This window comes from Ictalurus punctatus, chromosome 19, assembly GCF_001660625.3.
Source record: "Ictalurus punctatus breed USDA103 chromosome 19, Coco_2.0, whole genome shotgun sequence".
Classification (NCBI taxonomy): domain Eukaryota; kingdom Metazoa; phylum Chordata; class Actinopteri; order Siluriformes; family Ictaluridae; genus Ictalurus; species Ictalurus punctatus.
In genome coordinates, this window is record NC_030434.2 from 21,388,316 (window position 1) to 21,409,339 (window position 21,024).

General features: G+C 39.2%; 1 protein-coding gene across 3 annotated transcripts in view; it reads right to left on the reverse strand.

Annotated features, from left to right (window-relative positions):
- The window catches only part of slc41a2b (solute carrier family 41 member 2b), a 28,622-nt gene extending 9,601 nt beyond the window's left edge, over positions 1-19,021 (reverse strand). Inside the window, exons 1-9 of one of the 3 annotated variants that reach the window (XM_017494251.2) lie at positions 18,921-19,021; positions 17,565-17,858; positions 16,212-16,728; positions 14,649-14,756; positions 11,064-11,135; positions 10,375-10,519; positions 7,626-7,772; positions 3,858-4,005; positions 3,616-3,695 (exon numbers count right to left, since the gene is read on the reverse strand). In XM_017494251.2, the coding sequence (XP_017349740.1) occupies positions 3,616-3,695; positions 3,858-4,005; positions 7,626-7,772; positions 10,375-10,519; positions 11,064-11,135; positions 14,649-14,756; positions 16,212-16,694 (1,183 nt within the window). In that variant the 5' untranslated portion in view covers positions 16,695-16,728; positions 17,565-17,858; positions 18,921-19,021. Of the gene's footprint in view, positions 1-3,615; positions 3,696-3,857; positions 4,006-7,625; positions 7,773-10,374; positions 10,520-11,063; positions 11,136-14,648; positions 14,757-16,211; positions 16,821-17,564; positions 17,859-18,920 lie in introns of all 3 variants that reach the window. The other 2 variants (XM_017494247.3, XM_017494248.3) reach the window with 2 other exon arrangements.
- Between the last annotated feature and the right edge of the window lie 2,003 nt (positions 19,022-21,024).

Genomic DNA, 21,024 nt, shown 5'->3' on the forward strand with positions numbered 1-21,024 from the left:
TTTACAACCAGCAGCCTTAAAAAAAATAGACATACAGACAGGATAAAGGAGAGCAGAAACCCAAAAAAAAAAAAAAAAAAAAAAAAAAAAAAGACAACCTATAGAGATAAAATTTGCCATGTTTTCCCCAGCATATGACATAATTAGCAGTGGTTGCATTTCAAACAAGCATTAGATATGCTATGAAGAATACAGTAGATAGAAAAATAATAAATAGCCATAAAATGTACTCAATTACACCAAAAAATATATATACAGTCGTGTGAAAAAATAAGTACACCCTATGGAACTTTATTTCTGTTGAATAAATGCTTGACAAAGCTAATGATTGAAAAAGCTTGTTCAGGTTTATCAACTTCATTAATAGGCACTGTTTTTAAAAAAAATGAACAAATGCTTGTTTGTCCAAATATGTCAGAAAACGCCTACAATTTCCATGGGGTGTACTTATTTTTTCACATGAGTGTAGATATAGTGGATATAGTTTAAATTCAAGAGTATAATTAAGTATTAGCATTAAATTATGTCACCAGGAATTAAGGCCTCCTCCAAAGGAAAACAAAAAAAAAAGTATTTGGTTACGTTTCTGGCTAAAGAAAGGGTTATAATGATCTAATTTCTTTTGACTTTACAAACAGAAATCACACTACGGCTAAAATGCTTTGGATGACAGCAATGTCCCTAGAAATGTAGTAAACATTACAACTTGAGGAAGGACATTTTAGACTAGGTGTCCCTGAAATGAACCATTCAAAATATAAAATCACAATAATACTCCAATAATAACTCTGTCTTCGCTGACAGCACACTTGTACTTACGTCTGTACTCGTGTCATTCTTAGCTTGTGTCTGTATTTGTGCTCGTGTCTATGTGTGAATGAGCTCTTCTCTGTGCTTGAGTCAGTGTTTATACTTGTGTCAGTGTCTGTCTTAGCATGTGTCAGTGCTCGTGATTGTCTGAGCTCACGTCAGCATCTGTCTTAACTTATGTCAGTGTCTGAGTTTATGTCTTTGCTGGTGTCTGTTACTGACCAAACTTGTGTCTGTGCTGTTGTTTGTGTCTGACTGAGCTTGTGTCTGTGCTCATGTCTGTATCCGACCGAGCTTGAGTCTGTGCTCATGTCTGTATCCGACCGAGCTCGAGTCTGTGCTCATGTCTGTATCCGACCGAGCTCGAGTCTGTGCTCATGTCTGTTTCTGACCGAGCTTGTGTCTGTGCTCATGTCTGTTTCTGACCGAGCTTGTGTCTGTGCTCATGTCTGTTTCTGACCGAGCTTGTGTCTGTGCTGTTGTCTGTTTCTGAATGAGTTTGTGTCTGTGCTGTTGTCGGTTTCTGACCGAGCTTGTGTCTGTGCTGTTTGCCTGTTACTGACCGAGCTTGTGTCTGTGCTGTTGTCTGGTTCTGACCGAGTTTGTGTCCATGCCTGACTGAGACTGTGTCTGTGCTTATGTCTGTGTCCGACTGAGTTTATGTCTTTGCTGGTGTCCAATTTCTTTTGACTTCACAAAAGTACAACAGAAAGCACACTGTGGCTAAAATGCTTTGAATCACATTAATCTCCCTAGAAAGGAAGTAAAAATGATAACCTGAGGAAGGACATTGTTAATTCATAGAAGGTGTCCCTGAAATGATCCATTCAAACTATAAAATCACACTGCTTTAATAATTTTCGTCCTTGCTGATAGCACACTCATGTTGACTCAGCAAATCCTAGTGCTTAAAATAAAATAAAGTTAAAATGCCAATGTCACATGGCTTTCTGTGAGCAAACAGATGAGGATGAGAAGAAATCTTTCATGCAAGACTCCCACAGTAAAGTCTACGTAAGCTAATAATGGTTTATGCAAAGCTATAAGGCGGTAAATTATGCACAGTGCAGTTCCACAGATAATGACATACTGTCTTTGAATGTGCATCATAGGAATTGATGAGACTTGATATTATGGAACACGATGTGCATATAGGTTTGATGAGGTTTTGCCAAGACACAGTACAGCCATAGCAATACTGGACGTTTAGGGATTTTAAAAAAACAAAAAAACATTTACAACAATGAAAGCATTCTATGCAGAAAAGGAGATAAATGAAACCATGAATCAATTGCTAGTCAATTACAATGGCATTAGAAAAGCACAAGCACAATCTAACACTTCATAATTTCTGTGGCTGATTCTGTAACTGCAGCTCTGTAGCTAACTATATTAAGGCACTTAAATAGTGATGTAGTAATTACTTTAGCTCCCAATTTTTTAAATCAAGTGAAACAGGTTCTCAGAAAACCAATACACGGGAGTGGGCAAGCACATTTGAGCCTTCACTTGTTTGATGAGTGAGATAATAAAGTAATGATTTGTGTACCCCTGAGAAGTCCAGATAAACTAATACCAACAGCTTTTAACCTTCTTACAGCCCATACAGAAATTGTGAATATCACACTTGCATATTCATACTTGTATACACTAGTGTTAGCATCACACAATTCACCGACAAACCAGTGAGAATCTGATGTACGATTTGCTCACTTTTCGGGAAACAAGCTTCAGATTCTTGAAGGTTGCAAGCTCTCTGTGCTGGTTTCCAACGAGAAAACTTTTATACATCGTGACACGGTGAGTTTTCAGAGCAGGATTTAGTCACTGGATTGAAAAATGCATTAACAGATTCCGATCTTTAAAAGTTATTTTTAAAGAAATTTCGTTGGAAGCAGTTAGTGTTGAGTGACAGAGATCTTGTGTTTGCTGATGGGCTGCAGGTCTGTATAGGCCTCAGCATCTTTCTCTGGAAGTAGGCAGATCTTGGCCTACTGACAAAATGTACCAGACTCTCTAGTGAATGCCAGATGTCATGCTGTGCGAGACTACATACACCCACACATACAGCTGTGTGATACAGTTAATCATGGCAGCCAGCACCACATCAGGGGCATATAATGTTGGTCAGTGTGTTGATAAGACTGCCGAGCCATATCATATTGTGTCTGAGGCTTATGTGAATGTAGATTTTTGAGTCACCTAAATATCCCTGTACACACACACAAACACACACAATCAGCTGTCCAATAATAGAGTGGGCAAGGATCAAGCTGGTTTAACACCTCACATCAGTGTGTTTTAATTAAAATCTTATCACTCCCTATTGAGATGCCGCATTATAGAGAGAAAGGAGCCATCATGGGTGTGATTAACAACCATACGCTACACATCCAAAATGAACTTACCCTAAAGCTTTTGCTCAAATGGTCATCTGCCATTTTCTCTAAACAGCAGCATTCAGCCATTCAAATCATAAAAGCGGCTCGCTCTGCTAAAAATACGACTTCTTGAAATTTACAGATATTACCAGTACTTAATATTCAACACGAAGGTCCTAATTACCATTTATAATGCAATTTATGGAGTGCGGACTGAACAAAGCTCTTTACAGAACATTTTTCATTTTCATAACCTAAACTGACGGACTACAAATTGAAAAAGAATCCCCGCAAGCATCAGTGTTGAAAATCCTGCCTGTAGGCGTAAATGTTCCAAATGAGTTGGGAGGTTAAAATCAAATATATTTGGGAATGTCACTACAAGTTTTACTTGAAGCTGGGATCCAAACTGAGCTGGTCTTACCGTTTATGACAGGGGTGTAGACCACAATGCCAGCCAAGTTGGGGTCGGACACGGTTTTATCCAGGATCAGACCTCCAATACTGAGATGGACGAAAAAAACAACAAAAAACACCACCACTCAAACATTAGAAATTGTGATCTGACAGGCAATGTTTAAATATGTTTGAGTTGTCAAGTTAAGAGATGATGCATGTACTGCAAGTGCGTGTGTGCGTGCATGTGTGTGTGTGTGTGTAAGAGACCTGCTGATGACCATGGCGGTGATGACAGGCTCCCAGCCAGAGTAGAGGAGCTGTCGGCTCGCCGGGTGTTTGGATGAGATGATCATCCACACCGGAGTCAGAGACATGAAGAAGGCACACACAAGAGACGACACGTATGGGTGAGAGTCTGAAAGAGATGGATATTAAGAGAGAGTTAACACTAATACCAACAGACACAGTGAGTAGCTCAGTGGTTAAGACATTGGACTACTGATTGGAAGGTCATGAGTTCTGATCCCACCAAGCTGCCACTGCTGGGCCCTTGAGCTGTGGTAAGGGCGTCTGCCAAATGGCATAAACGTAATGTGTTTTGAAATGGCTAAAGAAATAGACTTACTCACGCGGTGAAAAGACATGGGCACTTGTACATACTTCAAAATCTCATCGTAAAATTTGTGTTTGCGAATTCCACCATCAGTTCCTTATGTCTATATTTAGTTCAACCTGACGGCTTGAGCTCCAAAAAGTCCTACAACGCTAATTGCTTAAACCTGATACCATTTTTTTTTCCCCGCATTCTCAAAGTCAAAACACCTCTAACTAAGCTTCACAGATTTTTTTTTCCCCTTCTCGATTTACTCTTTTTCTCAGATATCACTGTTGTCTGATTACTGCTTTTTGTATTGACTCACTGTCGCAACACCTGCGTAAATTAAGGTTTTATGTAAATTAGATGTATATGAGGGTAAATCGGGATACGCATGTGATGTGGAAATGAGAGATGAGTGGGTGGGAGCTTGCACATTTCCATACAAATCATTTCTAGTTTCTTGAATCAGACGCACATTTGTTTGTACATCATTCTTGGAGCTCAAATCTGCAATCTGTTGTATGCAACTTTAATGAATAAGGGCCACTGACCCAAAAATGACACAGATGATTTTAATGCGCATTAACCACCTCAAACTTAGCTTTCTATCACATCTTAATCACTGTTCAACAAATCTGCATACATTTACACAAGCCTCAGTCGTCCGATCCTTAATAGGGAACGTCTGAGTTTGTGTGACTATATTTAGTGAGAGCAGGCCCGACTGGGCCTGGGTTCATGATGGCATGAGCCGCTGTTTGCTGGCTGGCACGGTGGCTGGATTTTGGCACAAAGTGGCACGAGCTGTTCACCTCACTTTACCTCTCAGACAGCGGCTGAGGAAGAGGCAAGGGGATAAAAAAAGAGAGAAAAAGACAAGATGCTATGTCACGGAGTCACTAATTTAACAGAAGAAACCCAAACATTTAAGACGGTCTGTGTGTGATGCAGTGTGTGGGAGTTGTGAGGACATCTGCCTCTGCGTTGGTTGTGTCAGCAGGTGGAAAGTGTGTGCGTGTGCGCGCGTGTATGTATTTTTTTCCCTTTTGTCATAATAAGAAAGGGTGACTTCAAACAGATGCATTATTTGTATCATTTTCTTAAACATTAAAAGAGAGCTACAAGGTTCCCCATCGAAGGGTTAATATTTTGTATCCCTCATTTAAATGTGTAATCTGTGTTGTCTCATCACACAGATTTATGGGAAAAAAAAAACTGACAGTCAACTGTCAGTCGGGTCGATTCAATGGATTTAGGAACTTGGAAGCAAATCAAACTAACTGAGAAGAAATAGGAAAACTTCAAGTTCAAAAAGAAAAGGAAGTTAACTGAAATGTTTGTTTTATTCTTGCTTTACCATTAAGTGTTCTGTTTCTGAGGGTTTCGGGGTGGGAGGGAGGACGTTACTCTCTCCTGTTAACACCGGTCACGCTAGCCGATTATAGGTGTCTGTTAGCTCATGTATGTGGAAGAGGATAGATATTGCTTTCCTCCAAATGGAAAGCAATGAGAAATTGCTCTGAGTGAGATATGCTTCCCTGTGCTAGCATGAGCAGTTTGAACAGATATGGTTGGCTGGCTGTCTCAGAGGAAGCATGTGTTAGCCTTCGACCTCCCTGATTGGTGACTGTTGTATGACAGGGGAATAAAGAAGAAACCAGAAGGAATTAAGGAGGTAAGCAAGGAAGTAAGTAAGGCCGTAAGTAAGATAGGACGGATGGAAGGAAGGAAGGAAGGAAGGAAGTAGGTAAGTATTAATGGGAGAAAGGAAGCAAGGAAGAAAGAAGGAAGTACAGTGACTAAGTAAGTAGGCAATGAAGTAGGTGAAGGAAGAAGTAGTAAGTAAGAACAGAAGTAAGTAAGGAAGGAAGGAAGGAAGGAAGTAGGTAAGCAGGAACAGAACTAAGTAGAGACGTAAGGAAGGAAGAACAAAGATAAGTCATAAAGGAAGTAAGGAAGTAAAGGAAGAAAGGGTGAAAGGAAGCAAGGATTAATACATTGTCCAGTAAAAATTAAATGAATAAGGAATTGGGAGCATTATATAAAGAATTCAGATTGAGAAGAATAACAGTGCTCATGATGATCATGATCAGATTCATTTTCAGAAAGATATTCTGTATTAGAAGAATTGGTAACTCAGACAAATTATCTGAGGCATAAGCTTTCTCTATATAAAACAACAGGCTGAGTAAATTTCAGTGACGACATTAAAGGAATGCTGACCCGACTTCAGAATCAAAGTCATGTTATAATCAGCAAATTAAAACACTACTGTCCTGTCCCATCACTAGCAGAAGCAATTTCCTCCACATCTTCCCACCGCACACATGCAGCACCAAGTCACATGATCTGTACCATTAAATAAAGCATGCAGACGGAGAAGAATTTCAAGTCACTGAGTATGTGTTTCTGAGAATGAATCAGTCATTCATGTCTTACTCTAGTCCAGGGGTCTGACAGGGAGGGATGGGAAAGGTATGAACTCTGCTACAGAAGTGCTATTGTGCAGCATTCTCTCCACGCAGCCCATGTCGCCTCATTAGCAGCACGGTGCAAACATAAAACATGTCAGCTCCTTAACTTTACATAGCACAGATAATCTAATACACATGTTATATTTGAATGCTATATTCAATTTCAATGTAAATACTAAAACCTGAAAAACAGAGACTTTGTACACTGTTAGAGCAGATCAGAACAGTGATCATTCAGCATTCACATTACTCTGCTGCCCTCTTGTGGTACTAACTAAAAATACATGCACATGCACTATTGATTTCCTTTTATTTAACCTGCTTCTGCTCTCTGTCCTGCTTTCTCCCTGTCTCTCACTCTCTCTCTATCTTTGTCTATCTCTCCTTTTGTCTGACTGTCTCTCTCTGTCTGTTGGTCTCTTTCTCAGTTTGTCTCCCTTGGTCTCTCTAACTGGCTGTTTCTCTCTATGTCTTCCTTCATTGGCCCCCACTTCTTTTGTCTATAAGCATCTTTCCCTCTCTTTCTGTCTGTCTGTCTGTCTCTCTCTCCAATCACCTGTCTCAGTCTCTCTGCCGGTCTGTTGGTCTCTTTCTCTTGTTTGTCTCTCTTCATCTGTCTCTCTCGGTCTGTCAGCCTCTTTTTCTTTGTCCATCACTCTCTTCTCCCTTCATCAGTCTCTAACTTCTTTTGTCTATCTGAGTCTTTCTCTCTTTTTCTGTCTGTCTATCTCTCTCTCCAGTCACCTGTCTCTGTCTCTCTGCCAGTCTCTTTCTCTTGTTTGTCTCTCTTCATCTCTCTCGGTCTGTCAGCCTCTTTTTCTTTGTCCGTCACTCTCTTCTCCCTTCATCTATCTCTATTTCTGTTGGTCTCTTTCCCTTTGTTTGTCTCTCTTTATCGGTCCCGTCTGAGTCTTTCTGTCGTTTTCTGTCTGTCTGTTGTTTGTCTGTCTCTCTCACACTCACCCAGGCAGTTATAGAGCCCTTGACTGATCCAGGCTAGGATGGCTAGAGTAATGAGGTCACCGAAGCTGGCCGCAATTGGCGTGGCTACGTTGTCAGGATTGATGCCAGTCTTCTTTGAACCCACGATCACACCCACCATGATGATACCTGTCACAGAGAAACAGTGAAAAAGCTCTCACTACAAATGACTCAGCCTGTTCTTACAGCAAAAAAAATACGTTTTTCTTTCATCAACCTTAAGGCTTGTTGTCCTGTCACGGCACACTGCCTTGTTTCATTCGGCCAGTGTGGACTTACAAAAATAATATTGAACCTACAAAATTTTTTTTTAAATTAAAATTGAATTAAAAATACTAAACCTACTACGTTTTCAAATTAGAGCAGTATTAATGGACTGTGACTGATCGTGCTGGGGAACAATTTTTTTTTGTTGTTGATAATTTAGAAAACTTAATTAATCTGTACGTATAAAACATTATTACCTATAATACATTTACAGTACTATTAAATCATTTATGCGTTGTATTCACCTTCTCTGTTTAAGAACCCATATTGTTCATGTAACCTATGACTGTTCTCTAGATAATGTGTGCACTTCTGGTACTAAACTGCATTAAATTGTAATTGCAGTCAAAATAGTAAATGCTAAACATTCTTCAGTTTAAGAACCAAAAGTGTCAGAACCCTAGGATACACCGAAGTATCAGTATAAGTTAGAAGTTTGCTGGTTTGGTCAAACATGAAAGCACAGTCTACGCAAAAGCGCACCAATAGCAAAAAGATAATGAGTGTTTAGTGGTTTCCGGATGATGAGGCTGGTGTCTTATCATCCGAATACATCATCAAGACATTCTTATTCAAGATCAGTGGTTTGAAAACCATTTACTAGACAACGGTCATTTTCAGATGCTGCGTTATCTGAATTTGAGATGTTAATAAAGTGCCTCTCTATTGGTCAATGTATGAAGGCCATTCATTCCAGTGCTGATATTAGTGCCAAGCAGGATTTTTTTTTTTTAGAGGTCGACTGACTGATCGGTTGGTTTTGTTGATTAATCAGCACCGATAACCGTTTGCTGGAACTATCCACACTGAAAGTTTTTCCCGGATGCGTCCGTTGCGGGAGTGGCCGAGCAGGGTCCGTCGTCTTTATACAGTATGAGTGCGGCCTCAAGAGCCGAAATAAAAACCATCACTGACAAATTCTGTTGTGTCATGTGAAGTATTTTTTGATTCATTTTGGATGTCTCTATTTTTATTTGTTATTTGGAGTGTTACTTTTTGGTTCAGTTTGGATGTGTATCTTTTATTAGATTATATTATATAATATATATTTTCATGGTACAGTCAGTACTGTTTATTTTTGGAATAAAGTTCAGCAATATTTTACTTTGAGTGTTATGTTTTCATTCAGTATCAATTTTAATAACTATCGGTTGATTAACTGGGTATTGGCAGGTACTGCACAACTTATTATATTTACAGATACCGTTATTGGTATCTGTAAAATCCACTATCAGTTGACCGCTAGTATTTTCACCTCTTTGGAACACTTTTGAACACTTTATTCTTGCTGTTATTCAAAAATATTCAACACACGGGGTGGTGTGATGCAGCCCGACTCAGATTAGTAGACTTGCTTTGCAGTCACAACTACTGTCAGAGCAGCTGCTACAGAAAATTAATCAACACCTTCTGACCAATCAGATTCGAGAAATCAACATTGCTTAGCACAGACAGCATATAGCAGAGGGAGGTTCAACTGCAACAGCAAGCCATACAATCCAAAGTGAATGAGCTTGTTCCACAAAGAAACAAAGACCTTGCTGCTTATCCTCTGCTGTATTAAAAAATTCATCTAGTAATTTTGAATGTCAAATCTATCTAGGAGCCATGTCCTAGCTATCAGTATCATTAAATGTTGCTCTACAGGTTAATACTGGAGTGAAAGCTCTCCATCACGGATTATTATCTGCGCAGCTTTAAAGGTACAATTTTGTTTGATGCAAGTCACCTAAAGATCCTGTTCAGAAACCCGAAATCCAAAGTAATACAGCCACTTGCCACGCACCCAGTCATGCACGTGCACTGACTATGCAAGAATACACAGATGCTATGCCTAAAAAGCAATCCCATCGCACATCAAGTTGCGCAACAGGAAAACATTTGCCCTAATGTCAGGAGATCAAGAGATAAATCTCAATGATGCCACAGTTAACCATTGCTGGGAGCCAACTGGTGGCATCTGTGAGCTCATGCATGTGGAAGCGGGCAGATAGCTCTTTCATCTGCGTTTGTTATGATGCCCTGTGATGCAGCATGAGCAGCAGTTTAAAAAAGGATGCGAATGGCTGGCTTCACGTGTCTTGGAGGAAGCATGTGTTAGCCTTCACCCTACCCAAGTGGTAGCGGTTGTATAATAAGGGAGAGTTGGAACAAAAAAAAAAACCCAAAAAAATGGGGGGTAAAAAACAAAAAACAAAAGCAAGCATAACTTGATGGTGATGGTCGAAGTCATTTGTTCTTCCTCTTGCTCAAAAGAGCCTGGTGTTTTTCCCTCTGACTTTCTTCTGACTTTACTGAAGCGGCAATTTCACTGACGTAAGGAGAAGTTAGATAAAGAGTTCTGATTTAAATTGTTGACGGTACCTTTAAATGAAAGCACTACTTGGAAACAGAACTGTGGCCATTCGGAAATTGTTAATTTAGTCCATTTAAATGAACGTGGCAGTACTCCACTGAGACATACCTTGCAGCAGGGAGGCGATGAAGGCCGTGGCCACACTGCTGGAACACAGCAGCACAGCGTGACTCATCTGGAACTTTCCTTCAGGGATCCAGCCAAGAATAATGGCTGCCACTGCTGCCAGAAACCCCACCACTGTTGCTTGGACCTGAAGATACAGGGATGATCATCAAGACAATCACATACCCCAAGGTGCATTTAATTATTAATTAGATGAGTGCCAAAATTCTCACAAAAAAAGAAGGCGAAAATGTAATTTATAGTAACAGGACTTCTTGTATGTTAGCGTATGAATGTTAAGATATTAATAGTGCAAATATCAAAAATTATTTCAGTTCCAATGATTATATCTCATTTTATGAATGTGATCTAAATGTTCAATAATAACTTGTTTGTCCACCCTTTGCATTTAGTATGCTTAGTTAAGTCCTTTGTATCATCGAAGCAGCTTTTAGATCATCTCAGTTGAAATACTTCAGCATCTTTCAGTTTTAATATTTTGGAATATTAATAAGTTGGGGTTTTTTGTTAAATAGATGAATTGAAATGTCATACAGTGTAACTATGGAAAATCTTTCATCTAAGCTTGCACTAATCAGCAATGGCCAAATTACAGATCCAAGTCTGAGCCACTGGATCTAGTGTGTTGAGTAAGTTTTAAAACAACCTGCAAATCAGTAGTTAAATCTTACTTGTTTTAGTGCCAAGTTGCCAATGATGAGGTTCCACTTCTCTATGGGCGAGTCCATTTTGCCAACATTCACCTGAGGAGGCAGCAGAGAAAACATGAACATACTCCACTGTTTCAAATGCACCTTCATTTCACTTCATCCCTGAGTGTATGTGCAAAAGTACACAGTTCTCAGTACACAGCATCAATGGCAGAACAGACAGATCTAAGAATAGAAATGCACCTCAATCAATTTCCCACATGTTCACTAAAACCTCACGGACCGGTTAGGTCTGCAAAGAGATGTCTGTAGTTTCTGTTTAAAGCAGTGAAGGAAAGAATTAAATAAATATCTATAGATAGGCCACTTTTAAGTGTTTCAATGCACTGAAGCCAACTTTGTTTTAATAAACAAAAGGACAAAAGGTTCACAATTCATGACACAATATAGTTTTTTTTCTCTTTTTAGGAATTAGAAAAGAAACTGCAGTGGAATGCATTTGTAATATAACCAGTTTAGCTCTCATAAACTTGAGCGCAAAGTGCAAGAGTTTTTATCTTAGGCAGCAGTCCAAAATCAACAACGTCAAAATTGGGGAAAGGGTCAAAAAGACCACTAGTACAGACATTTAAATGAATGTGGGTCAATCATGAAAAATCGCAGAATGACAGAATAAAGCTTATTGCACTCTACTGGATTTATACACATGAGAAAAATGGGAGTTTGATTGATCGGACCAGTGGTTAGACCTAGCACTGGAGACTCTTTTACATTACATGTGCTTTTCCATAAAAAGCATTGTTTTATCCCAACATTTCAACATGACATGCATCGTATGTTGATTGGCATTTCCAAATTGTCCATAGTGTGTTAATGTGTGTGCGCAATTGTGCCCTGCGTTCCCTGGGATAGGCTCCAGGCTCCATTCGACCCTGTGTAGGATAAGCGGTATGGAAAATGGATGGATGGATATTGACAACAATAGACAGGTACACAGCCAACTAAAAAGAGGATACATGTTTGGCGGTCCGGGAAAACCCATTGGACGTCACTGCTAAGTGACTGTCAAAAAGTCTGAGATGCCTCTGTACCATCACAACGCCACCTCAGAGAAGTGTGCTTGTGCACTGTGTGTAGCACACCAAGTTTTAAAATGTTTAAATGACCTGATAAAAAGGCTTCAATAAAAAGAAATGTAGTCAACAAACAGAAGTGAGAGAATGAAATCAGCGATGACTTCCCCACCGATGTTATCATGAAGAGACGACCATGAGGCTCGTGTTTAAACGCCGTGAGAGACTTGTACCTCAGGTAATAAAACAAAGACTGATGTAGATGATGCTGATAATCCAAGTGAAAACTCCATTCCCATTCCCGTAAATATATAATTCTTTACTTTTTCAGTAATGTTTTTCCATAAGCAGATTAATTTAGAAGTGTAGAGGTAGCCACAGTATCTTTCAGTGGAAATAAAACAAAATCTTTGGCGGTGTTATGTAAATACACAAAAGAGTGTGAGAAAACCAGTTCTGGAACTAGGAAAAGCTGTTTGTACAAACTCCTCAGTATGTACCATGAGGTCTGAGCAGGGGGGAAAAAGTAGATCATTCGTTTGCCTATTACATAATGATCAGACCACAAACTTTGTTAGCGTGTGCTCATAAGAAAAAGAGGGGAAAAATAAAACCACAGGCTAACTGTGTGAAAGACAGAGCAGCTAGGCTGTGACTGTGGCGGGTACAGCTGTGTGAGAAGAAAACAGAAGGCCAGAGCTTCTCCACTGCAGCGTTTGTTTGCCGTCTCACCTCGAGTGTGAACGACAGATTCAGCAGGGGAACGCTAGCTATTTCACACACTGAGGGTGACCTCCCTGACACGCCAAGCTGCTGCTGCTGCTGATGGAGATGGAGGTACAAAACAAAAAATACGACAGAAGCGCTGCGTCTGCAAATTCCAGATTTGAGATACAAGCCTGTAGAAAACGCCAGAATTTATGTAATTAAACTACGTGGATATAAAGATGCCAAATCACGCCTTCGTTCTCAGAGTGGACATATAAATAAACATGATCCCTTTTCAAACAATTAGTTTCACATGAGAAAATCTGTCTTTCTACAGGCTGTGTTCCTGTGTCTGGAAAGAAACAATGCTAGTTTATATATAAATCACATGCAAATTGTTATTTTCATAAGTATGGAAGCACACCCAAAAGCCTTCTTTTGGATCATCTCACAGAAAAAACCGAGCTCTATTGTTGTTTAGAAAGCAAAACTAGATAATACAGATGAAAATTACAGCACACACAATAGCAACATGTTCAGACTGTAGATAAGCTGCATAGGTATGACACACACATACAGATCAAGCTCAACATATTTAGCAGTCAAAAACAATTCACTTAAATGATTTATTATTTAGACACGTAAGTCCCTTCCTCCTAGATCATGGTAAATACTTTCTGTAGCATATGAAATGAATGGATGCTTTTAAAGAATATTCCGTATAGATTTGTACAGAAGTTACAGGCTGTAAAATCTCATGGGAGATCTCTATCAGAACAGTCGTTCTGGGTACATACACACACTTGGTAACCTTCTCACGTCAAAACAGGGATCTGTAAATAAAGGACACACCCAATTTAAAGCCTGCATGTGTCTAAGGATGCATTAGTGGCTTTGGCTGTGACGGTTGCAAAATGAACACCTGCGATGATAATAAAAGACTAAGACAGTTTAAAACTAGCAACAGCCAACCCACAGAGCCATGTGCACTTATATATGCACTCAGAACAAGAATGGCCATGGCCAACGAATTCAGCAGAACCACTGACTCTCTATGATGGTGATGGCACTAGTTCTGCATAAATTGGACACAAAATACAAGATTGTAATATGTACTGTAGATATCACTAGATTGGTTGAATTCTCAAATCCTGAACTTGGTCAGAAGGTGTGGATTAATCTTCTATAACAGAAGGGGTGACTATGTTCAGAGCTTAGGTTATTAATGAATATATATTAATGCGCTCATTCTCATACATTATCATTTCTATAGTAATAGCTTACACAGAGACTTGTACAGACAAATAATTTTTTTTTTTTTTTTTAATGTGTAATTGTTGATATGGTGAAAGATTCTGAAAGGAGTAGATTGAATTTCACTACTTTTGGAAGACTACTAGGTGTCATTCATTCATAAATAAATAAAAATGTACTTGGCAAATTGCTGTGATACAATATAGGAGGACCTCAGGATGTGCAGTTATAAGAAAACAATCAGCTTTTTGTAACAGTAACTCCACTTAGCATCAGCCGCATCACACCATCACACCCAAGGGTTTCATTTCTCACGTATTGATACACACAGTGATCGTGACATGCCTTGCTATGAATTCAGCTGGTGAATGCATGAGGAGTGACTGTTAAACACTGACAATAATCAGCTGGTTCATGCCAATGCCACGATTTACTTTACTACTCTTTACTACTCAAATTTAAACAAACAAACAAACGAACAAACAAAAAATCTTATGGCTCTTGTTGTGTAAGGATTAAAAAAGAAACCACAGTCACAACCCCCAAGAAAACACAAGAGCTAGACACTAACCGCTGTGGAGAGTCTGGAGGCTAGAGTCATTTCCAGGTTTCCTTTCAGACCCAGGAGAGCAGGGACCAGGATGAAGATCTCTGTGATGTATTTGAATGCATCCCAATGCTGCACGAGAGAAAGAGAGAGAGAGAGGCAATAAATGTAAACAAATGAGCAAATTTATATTTATTTAACAGTTTTCCACCACTGGATTGTCTTCAGGATTCAGTACTTTGTAGTTTTTCAAACTTTTTTGGTCTTATTAAGCTCGAAAGAGGAAGACGATGCTAGAGGTACTTCTTTTTTAAACAACGTGTATGACCCAAGTGAAATCAGGAACTAATTTGTTTTGTGGAAGTTTCACACCATTAAATATAACTATAAACTGTAAATAAATAAATAAATAAATAAATAAATAAATAAAATATTCGGCTGTGTTATAAGTTAAGAGCAATTTCAAGATGTGCTGTGGGGATATAAACAGCCTCTAGGTGGTTACAGTAACTCACTTTTGCATTGGGCCACATCACACCACCCTGTCACTGATTATTTTCCTATAAAAGCACAGCCCATTATTTTAAATCCTTACAAATGACCAACCAGACACATATCCACTATATTACATTCAAATGATCAGATGTCTTTATATCAGTAGCTTTGTATGGGATAAAATTGCACATATAAGGCACACACGACCACTATAATGGAGTGATGTCCTTTTATTTATGATCTTATTCTTATCATGTTTTGACTTTGTGTATGAGGGTGTTTTGTTTCTGGTTTCAGACACCACTTTGTAAGCAAGTTTGTTACAGTTTGTTCAGATTTACGATACGGAAAACGAGGTCATTTTGCACTGAGTAGAGATGTGAGCACTTGCCTCGGGCTGAGATCGCGGTAATAACATAATTTGTAAATTCTGTTTTATGTATTTTCAATATTAGTGATAGTGAAAGAACATCGATGGAACTGAAACTAAGTATCATGTGGCATGAAGTATATTGCTTTTTTTTCTTCCCCTTTAGACCTAAAGTTATGCAAACTTTTGCACTCAACAAAGACAAAAAATCTTTTTTTCCAGTAAAAAACAATGCCACTAGTGATGATATCTACATTACAGCTGACCAATCAGCAGCTTCGCTTTAAAACACCAACACACAGTACAGGTGCACACTGTACAGCAACCCTACTCTCACTTCTTCACTTCACTTTCTTGATCTTCTTTCCTCTATTTCTTTCATCTCACATTTTTCTCTCCATCATTCAATTTTCTTCTCTTTCTCCCTTTTACATGATCTCATTCTCTTTCTTTTACCTTGTTTATTTATCCTTCTCCACACCTCCCTTTCTTTTCTTATGTCTCCTATTTCTCTTCCTTCCATTGCTTTCGGCTATTTGAAACCACTGTGGATTTACATCAAGAAATGCAAATCTAGCTGCTGTAACAAGCAGGAAAAAAAACATTGCTGTATACAGATTTAGACAGCACGCAATTCGTCTCTCAATTCCTTGTTAAGGTTCACGTTATTGAACTAAAGGCGTTTTTGACATACTGATGTCATGATGAAGCATGAGACTCACCTGCACTATGTCTAACACCATGCCAGCTGACACCGTGCCAAAGCCAGCCAGCAGGAACGGCACCAGAATCTGCAGAGCCATGGCCAGTATTGACTCCTTGGGCATGTTTTGTGTGGCTGGTTTCTGGTCTTCTTCTTCGCTTTCCTCTTCCTCATCTACCTCCTCTCCCGAGAGCCCAGCATCAGGTAGCATGGGCTCCGTCTCGCTGTATCGACCATCTCCGGAACGCTCCGAGGGGCGACGGCCTTCGCGGTGAAAGCCGTTCTGGTGCGTCTCCGGCTTGGGCGAGTTCAATTCCACCATGGTCAGTCGCTCTTCTTGCAGCGCGGTGTAACCTTGAGGAACCATAGTGTGCAGCAGGGAAGACACTGGTTTCAGAGAGATAGAGCCCCAGCGGCTTCCTCCACTATCACCACTGTTGCTCACAAACAGGTAAGGGCGCATGGAGGGGAACAGGGCACCCCCAATGGTGCGGAGGCTCATACTGCAGCCAGGGGCTGGGCTGGCTCATGGCCCTCTGGAACGCAAAGGAGGAAACGGTGAGATTAGGAACACTGCTGCATGAAGCATTGTCTTCACATGAACATTGGATCTGACAAAGGTTCTGACCTGGAACGAGAGAAAGAAAACCTAACAGCCTACTCTTAGAAATCTGATACAATATACTATACAGAGTGTCTAATAATAAGCTGAAAGGTTATTATTAGACCCGTAGCACAGATAAACTGTAATCAAAGTACCTGCCAATTAGTCCTGCATCTATTCTGTAGATTTAGGATTGCTTTTACTATTACCTAGACTGAAAAACAGTAAAGTTCAAAATTCAAATAAAAGAAACAAACATAAATAAGATTTACACCTTAATCTGTATTCTCATACCTAAAAAAATATTATGCTGTCTTTCACCTATACACATTTGATATGTCAGCAATTTTAATATCAAATCCTGTATAAAAAAAAAAAAGTTCTCACACTTTTTCTCAGTTATGAAAACGACCCAGGAAGAGCACTCGCTCTTTTGTGTCATCTTCTGCCTAACGCCAAGCCGAAACAAAGTATTGGTGGAGTTCAAAAAGCCGAACAATAATAATACAGGGGATGTTTAAAGGTGCTTGTCTCAGGACCAACGCCTAGAGTAATTAGTGTATGTGTAGCATACGTGTAGCCTGTCCTATAAAATGTGTCATGGGTGTTCTGCCTACTAATGATCACCCTACAACAAGAGCAATTAAGTTGTTTGATGTTATAGTAATGTGTACATCTCTGTAGATTGTTTATCCTGTGAAAATCGTAAACACCATGCTTTCTGAACATCCCATTATAGATTAAGACCCTCTTTGCTGTTATAATAACCTCCACTCTTTTGAGAAGGCTTTCCACTAGTTTTCGGAGTGTGGCTGAGGGGATTTGTTCAGCCACAAGGATATTAGTGAGGTCAGGAACTGATGTCATGCGAGGAGGCCTGGGGTTCAGTCAGGGTTCCAGTTCATCCCAAAGGTGTTCAGTGGGGTTGGGGTTCAGTTCTTTCACTCCAGCCTCGGCAAAAGATGTCATGTCTTCATGGAGCTTGCTTTGTGTACAGTGGCACAGTCATACTGGAACAGGTTTCAGCGAGTCCACTCAGTTCCAGTGAAGGAAACTGTAACACTACAACACACAAATACTTTCTAAACAATTGTGTGTTTCTAACTTTTGTGGCAACACTTTGGGGAAGAACCGCATACTCTATGGGTGTGATGGTCAGGTTTCCACATACGTTTGGACATATAGTGTACATTCACACTTAAGAGACTATTTAGATTCACTAATTCACCTACTGGAATGTTAGGAGGTTGGAGGAAACCAGAGATCCCCGAGGAAAGCATGTGAACAAATGGTAATCTGAGTTGAGGATCAAACCAAACTAACTTTAACCGTACACTAAAAGACACTCGGATATGCTATGACAGATTAGTGCAAATCTAAGCATGTACAAAACACGGGCCTTTCACCCAGTCTGACATCATAAAACACAAATATAATAATAGTAATAATAATAATAATAATAATAATAATAATTTTTTAAAAAAAAGATAAACCAAGGGTGACAAATTTGGGTCACTCTGACAAGTTAATGCACTGGGACCTGGTCCAAATCTGGACAGTTCTCACTCCTGATATTCCCTTTGTGCTCCTGTTGGACTTTAATCTCACCTTTAATTTAAAGATATTTATCACAAACAAACAAGGAAACCAGGCGAAGTAGTCGCTCCGTCCTAAACCGCACACTAGAGTTCTATATAGTGCGCCAATATAACACGTCACTACGATACTATTCTACACTATTTAGTACACTAGTATGCTGACTGGGACGTCTAACCCCCTGAACTTCATTTGTGAGATGCTGGAGATGCCATGTGAACGCGAGAATGCTGTGTTCTCTCTCACTTGACAAGACAACTACACATATAGCAAAACCGGAAGTGTATTTATGTAAAGGAGCATTTATTTATTTATTTATTAAATTCCGACGTGAGACTGAACTAAAAAAGTAAACACTGTAAGTCAGTGAAGCTAGCATTCCGGCTAGCAAAAATAAAAAATAATTTTAAAAAAGCAGTAAACACCTCAGCTCGCTTTTATTCATCTTTACCTTAACCGATACGACAGGTTAAGCTGGTCATAAATAAATAAGGAATAATATTTAAAATGTTCATTATGATCACAAACCTGTAGAAAGCGAAATATTCCTCCGCGAAGATGAAGCTTTTCGGATGTTGGACTTTCCAGTTCTGGTAGTGATGTGGCGTCATTGCAGCGGGGTGGTGTAACCTGCCATACGCAAAGAAATATAATAAAAGTCATTCGAGATTATAAAAAAAAAACCCGTACTTTTATTTTATATATTTATTTATTTAAAATAGTTCTGGAGATGTTGTGATTGTACAAAACATAGTGGTTACTTTGATAAAGCGCTCAGATTTCCTATTATTGCAGTGTTGTTTCACTCAGAACTCATGACTAAGGGTCGTCAGTGTTATTTCCAGTGGAAAATCAGTGCTGATCTAAATTATTATTATTATTATTTTAAACAGACGTGAATTTCACACGATATCATGTTTTGTATATTAATAATCAAGTCTCAAATCAAAAATCATTTCATTATTTTTAACAATATGGTAAAAGACTGTGTTACTTTAGGCGATATAATTTGTTTGTTAGATAAAATCTGTCGTGCTGGAATTTTCCTTTGAGTCTAGCACTAGTTTTAGTTTAAGTAAGATGACAAAGCTGTCATTCTGTATATGATGAGGATTACCACCCCAAAGTGGATTCTTTTCCAATAACAGAAAATTCTGAAGTGTTTTAATCTGCTTATACCACAGCAATTTGTGAAAATCCATCCATCTTCTGTATCGCTTATCCTACAGGGTCTTGGGGAAACCTGGAGCCTATCCCAGGGAGCATGGGATACAAGGCGGGCTACACCCTGGACAGGGTGCCAATCCATTGCAGGGCACAATCACACACACACATTCACACACCCATTCATACACTTCGGACACTTTGGACATGCCAATCAGCCTACCATGCATGTCTTAGGACTGGGGGAGGAAACTGGAGTACCCAGAGGAAACCCCCACATTACAGGGAGAACATGCAGACTCCACACACACACACAGGGCCGTGGCGGGATTCGAACCCCCAACCTTGGAGGTGTGAGGTGAATGTGCTAACCACTAAGCCACAAAATAAGATAGTTCCTGTTCTCACCGCTTGAATAAGACAAAAATACTGCAGCTTCCAATGTTACAGAGAAACCGGAAACAGTAATCTCCTCTGTCCTGAAGACTTTCCTGTGGTAGAAAACCTAAAGTTACAGCGTTACCTCTGACTGTTACAAAGCGCTGACACTGGAAACTCCTTCCAAAATATTAAATAAAGATTTCCTTATTGAAATCTTCACCATATTGATTAAACAATTAAAGGTTGTTGCTAAATAACAACATTTTTAAAAAAAAATCTGTTTATTGTTAACATTAAATGATGTGGAGAGTCTCCATACAAGTCCCTGTATAAGTAGAAATGATAACATATTAGAACAAATGCATTAAAATAAACCTGTGATTTGAATAATGGCTGAAACTGAATAGCTACTGTCAGAGCTGCTGTTACAGAAAATTAATCAATGCCTTCTGACCAGTCATAATCCAGAATTCAACAGCACTGTGTTGTATTTCCTTTTAAGACTTTTCAAGAATCCAATATGTAACATAGTATCATAAATGCCTACTATGTTTTAAATAAAGGCCAATACATCAAAAACCTCAGAACACGAGTGCATATCAAAGAGGATCTTAACATAACAAGTGTAAGCGACCTGATTTACTTATAATGTTACCAGATTTACTGGAATTTCAGGACATGCAACATTTCTGGAAAACTTCTACTACTGACGCACATGTAAATAAACCCTTGGCTTGACATCAATAATATGGCAATAGGCCAGGTGTTATCTGACTGGTCACCTGCACAGATGTTATTACATGAATTGAAAAAGATACTGCATACACAGGTGCCAAGAATTTTAAATCCTGTGACAGGTTAATTTTCGGGTCCACATAGAAACCACTTTGGCCACCGTCTATTCAGAGACTTCGGAATCTTTTACTGCTCCCCTGACAAAATGTACACAGCCTCACTTAATCTAACATATTAAGTTATATACTGTGTACTTTGTAAAAGTCTTAAACACTCTAATTTATTTATTACATTCGAATTATGAAAATCATTAAGGCTGTCTGGTTTTGCTCGCAGAAAATTTCATACAGCA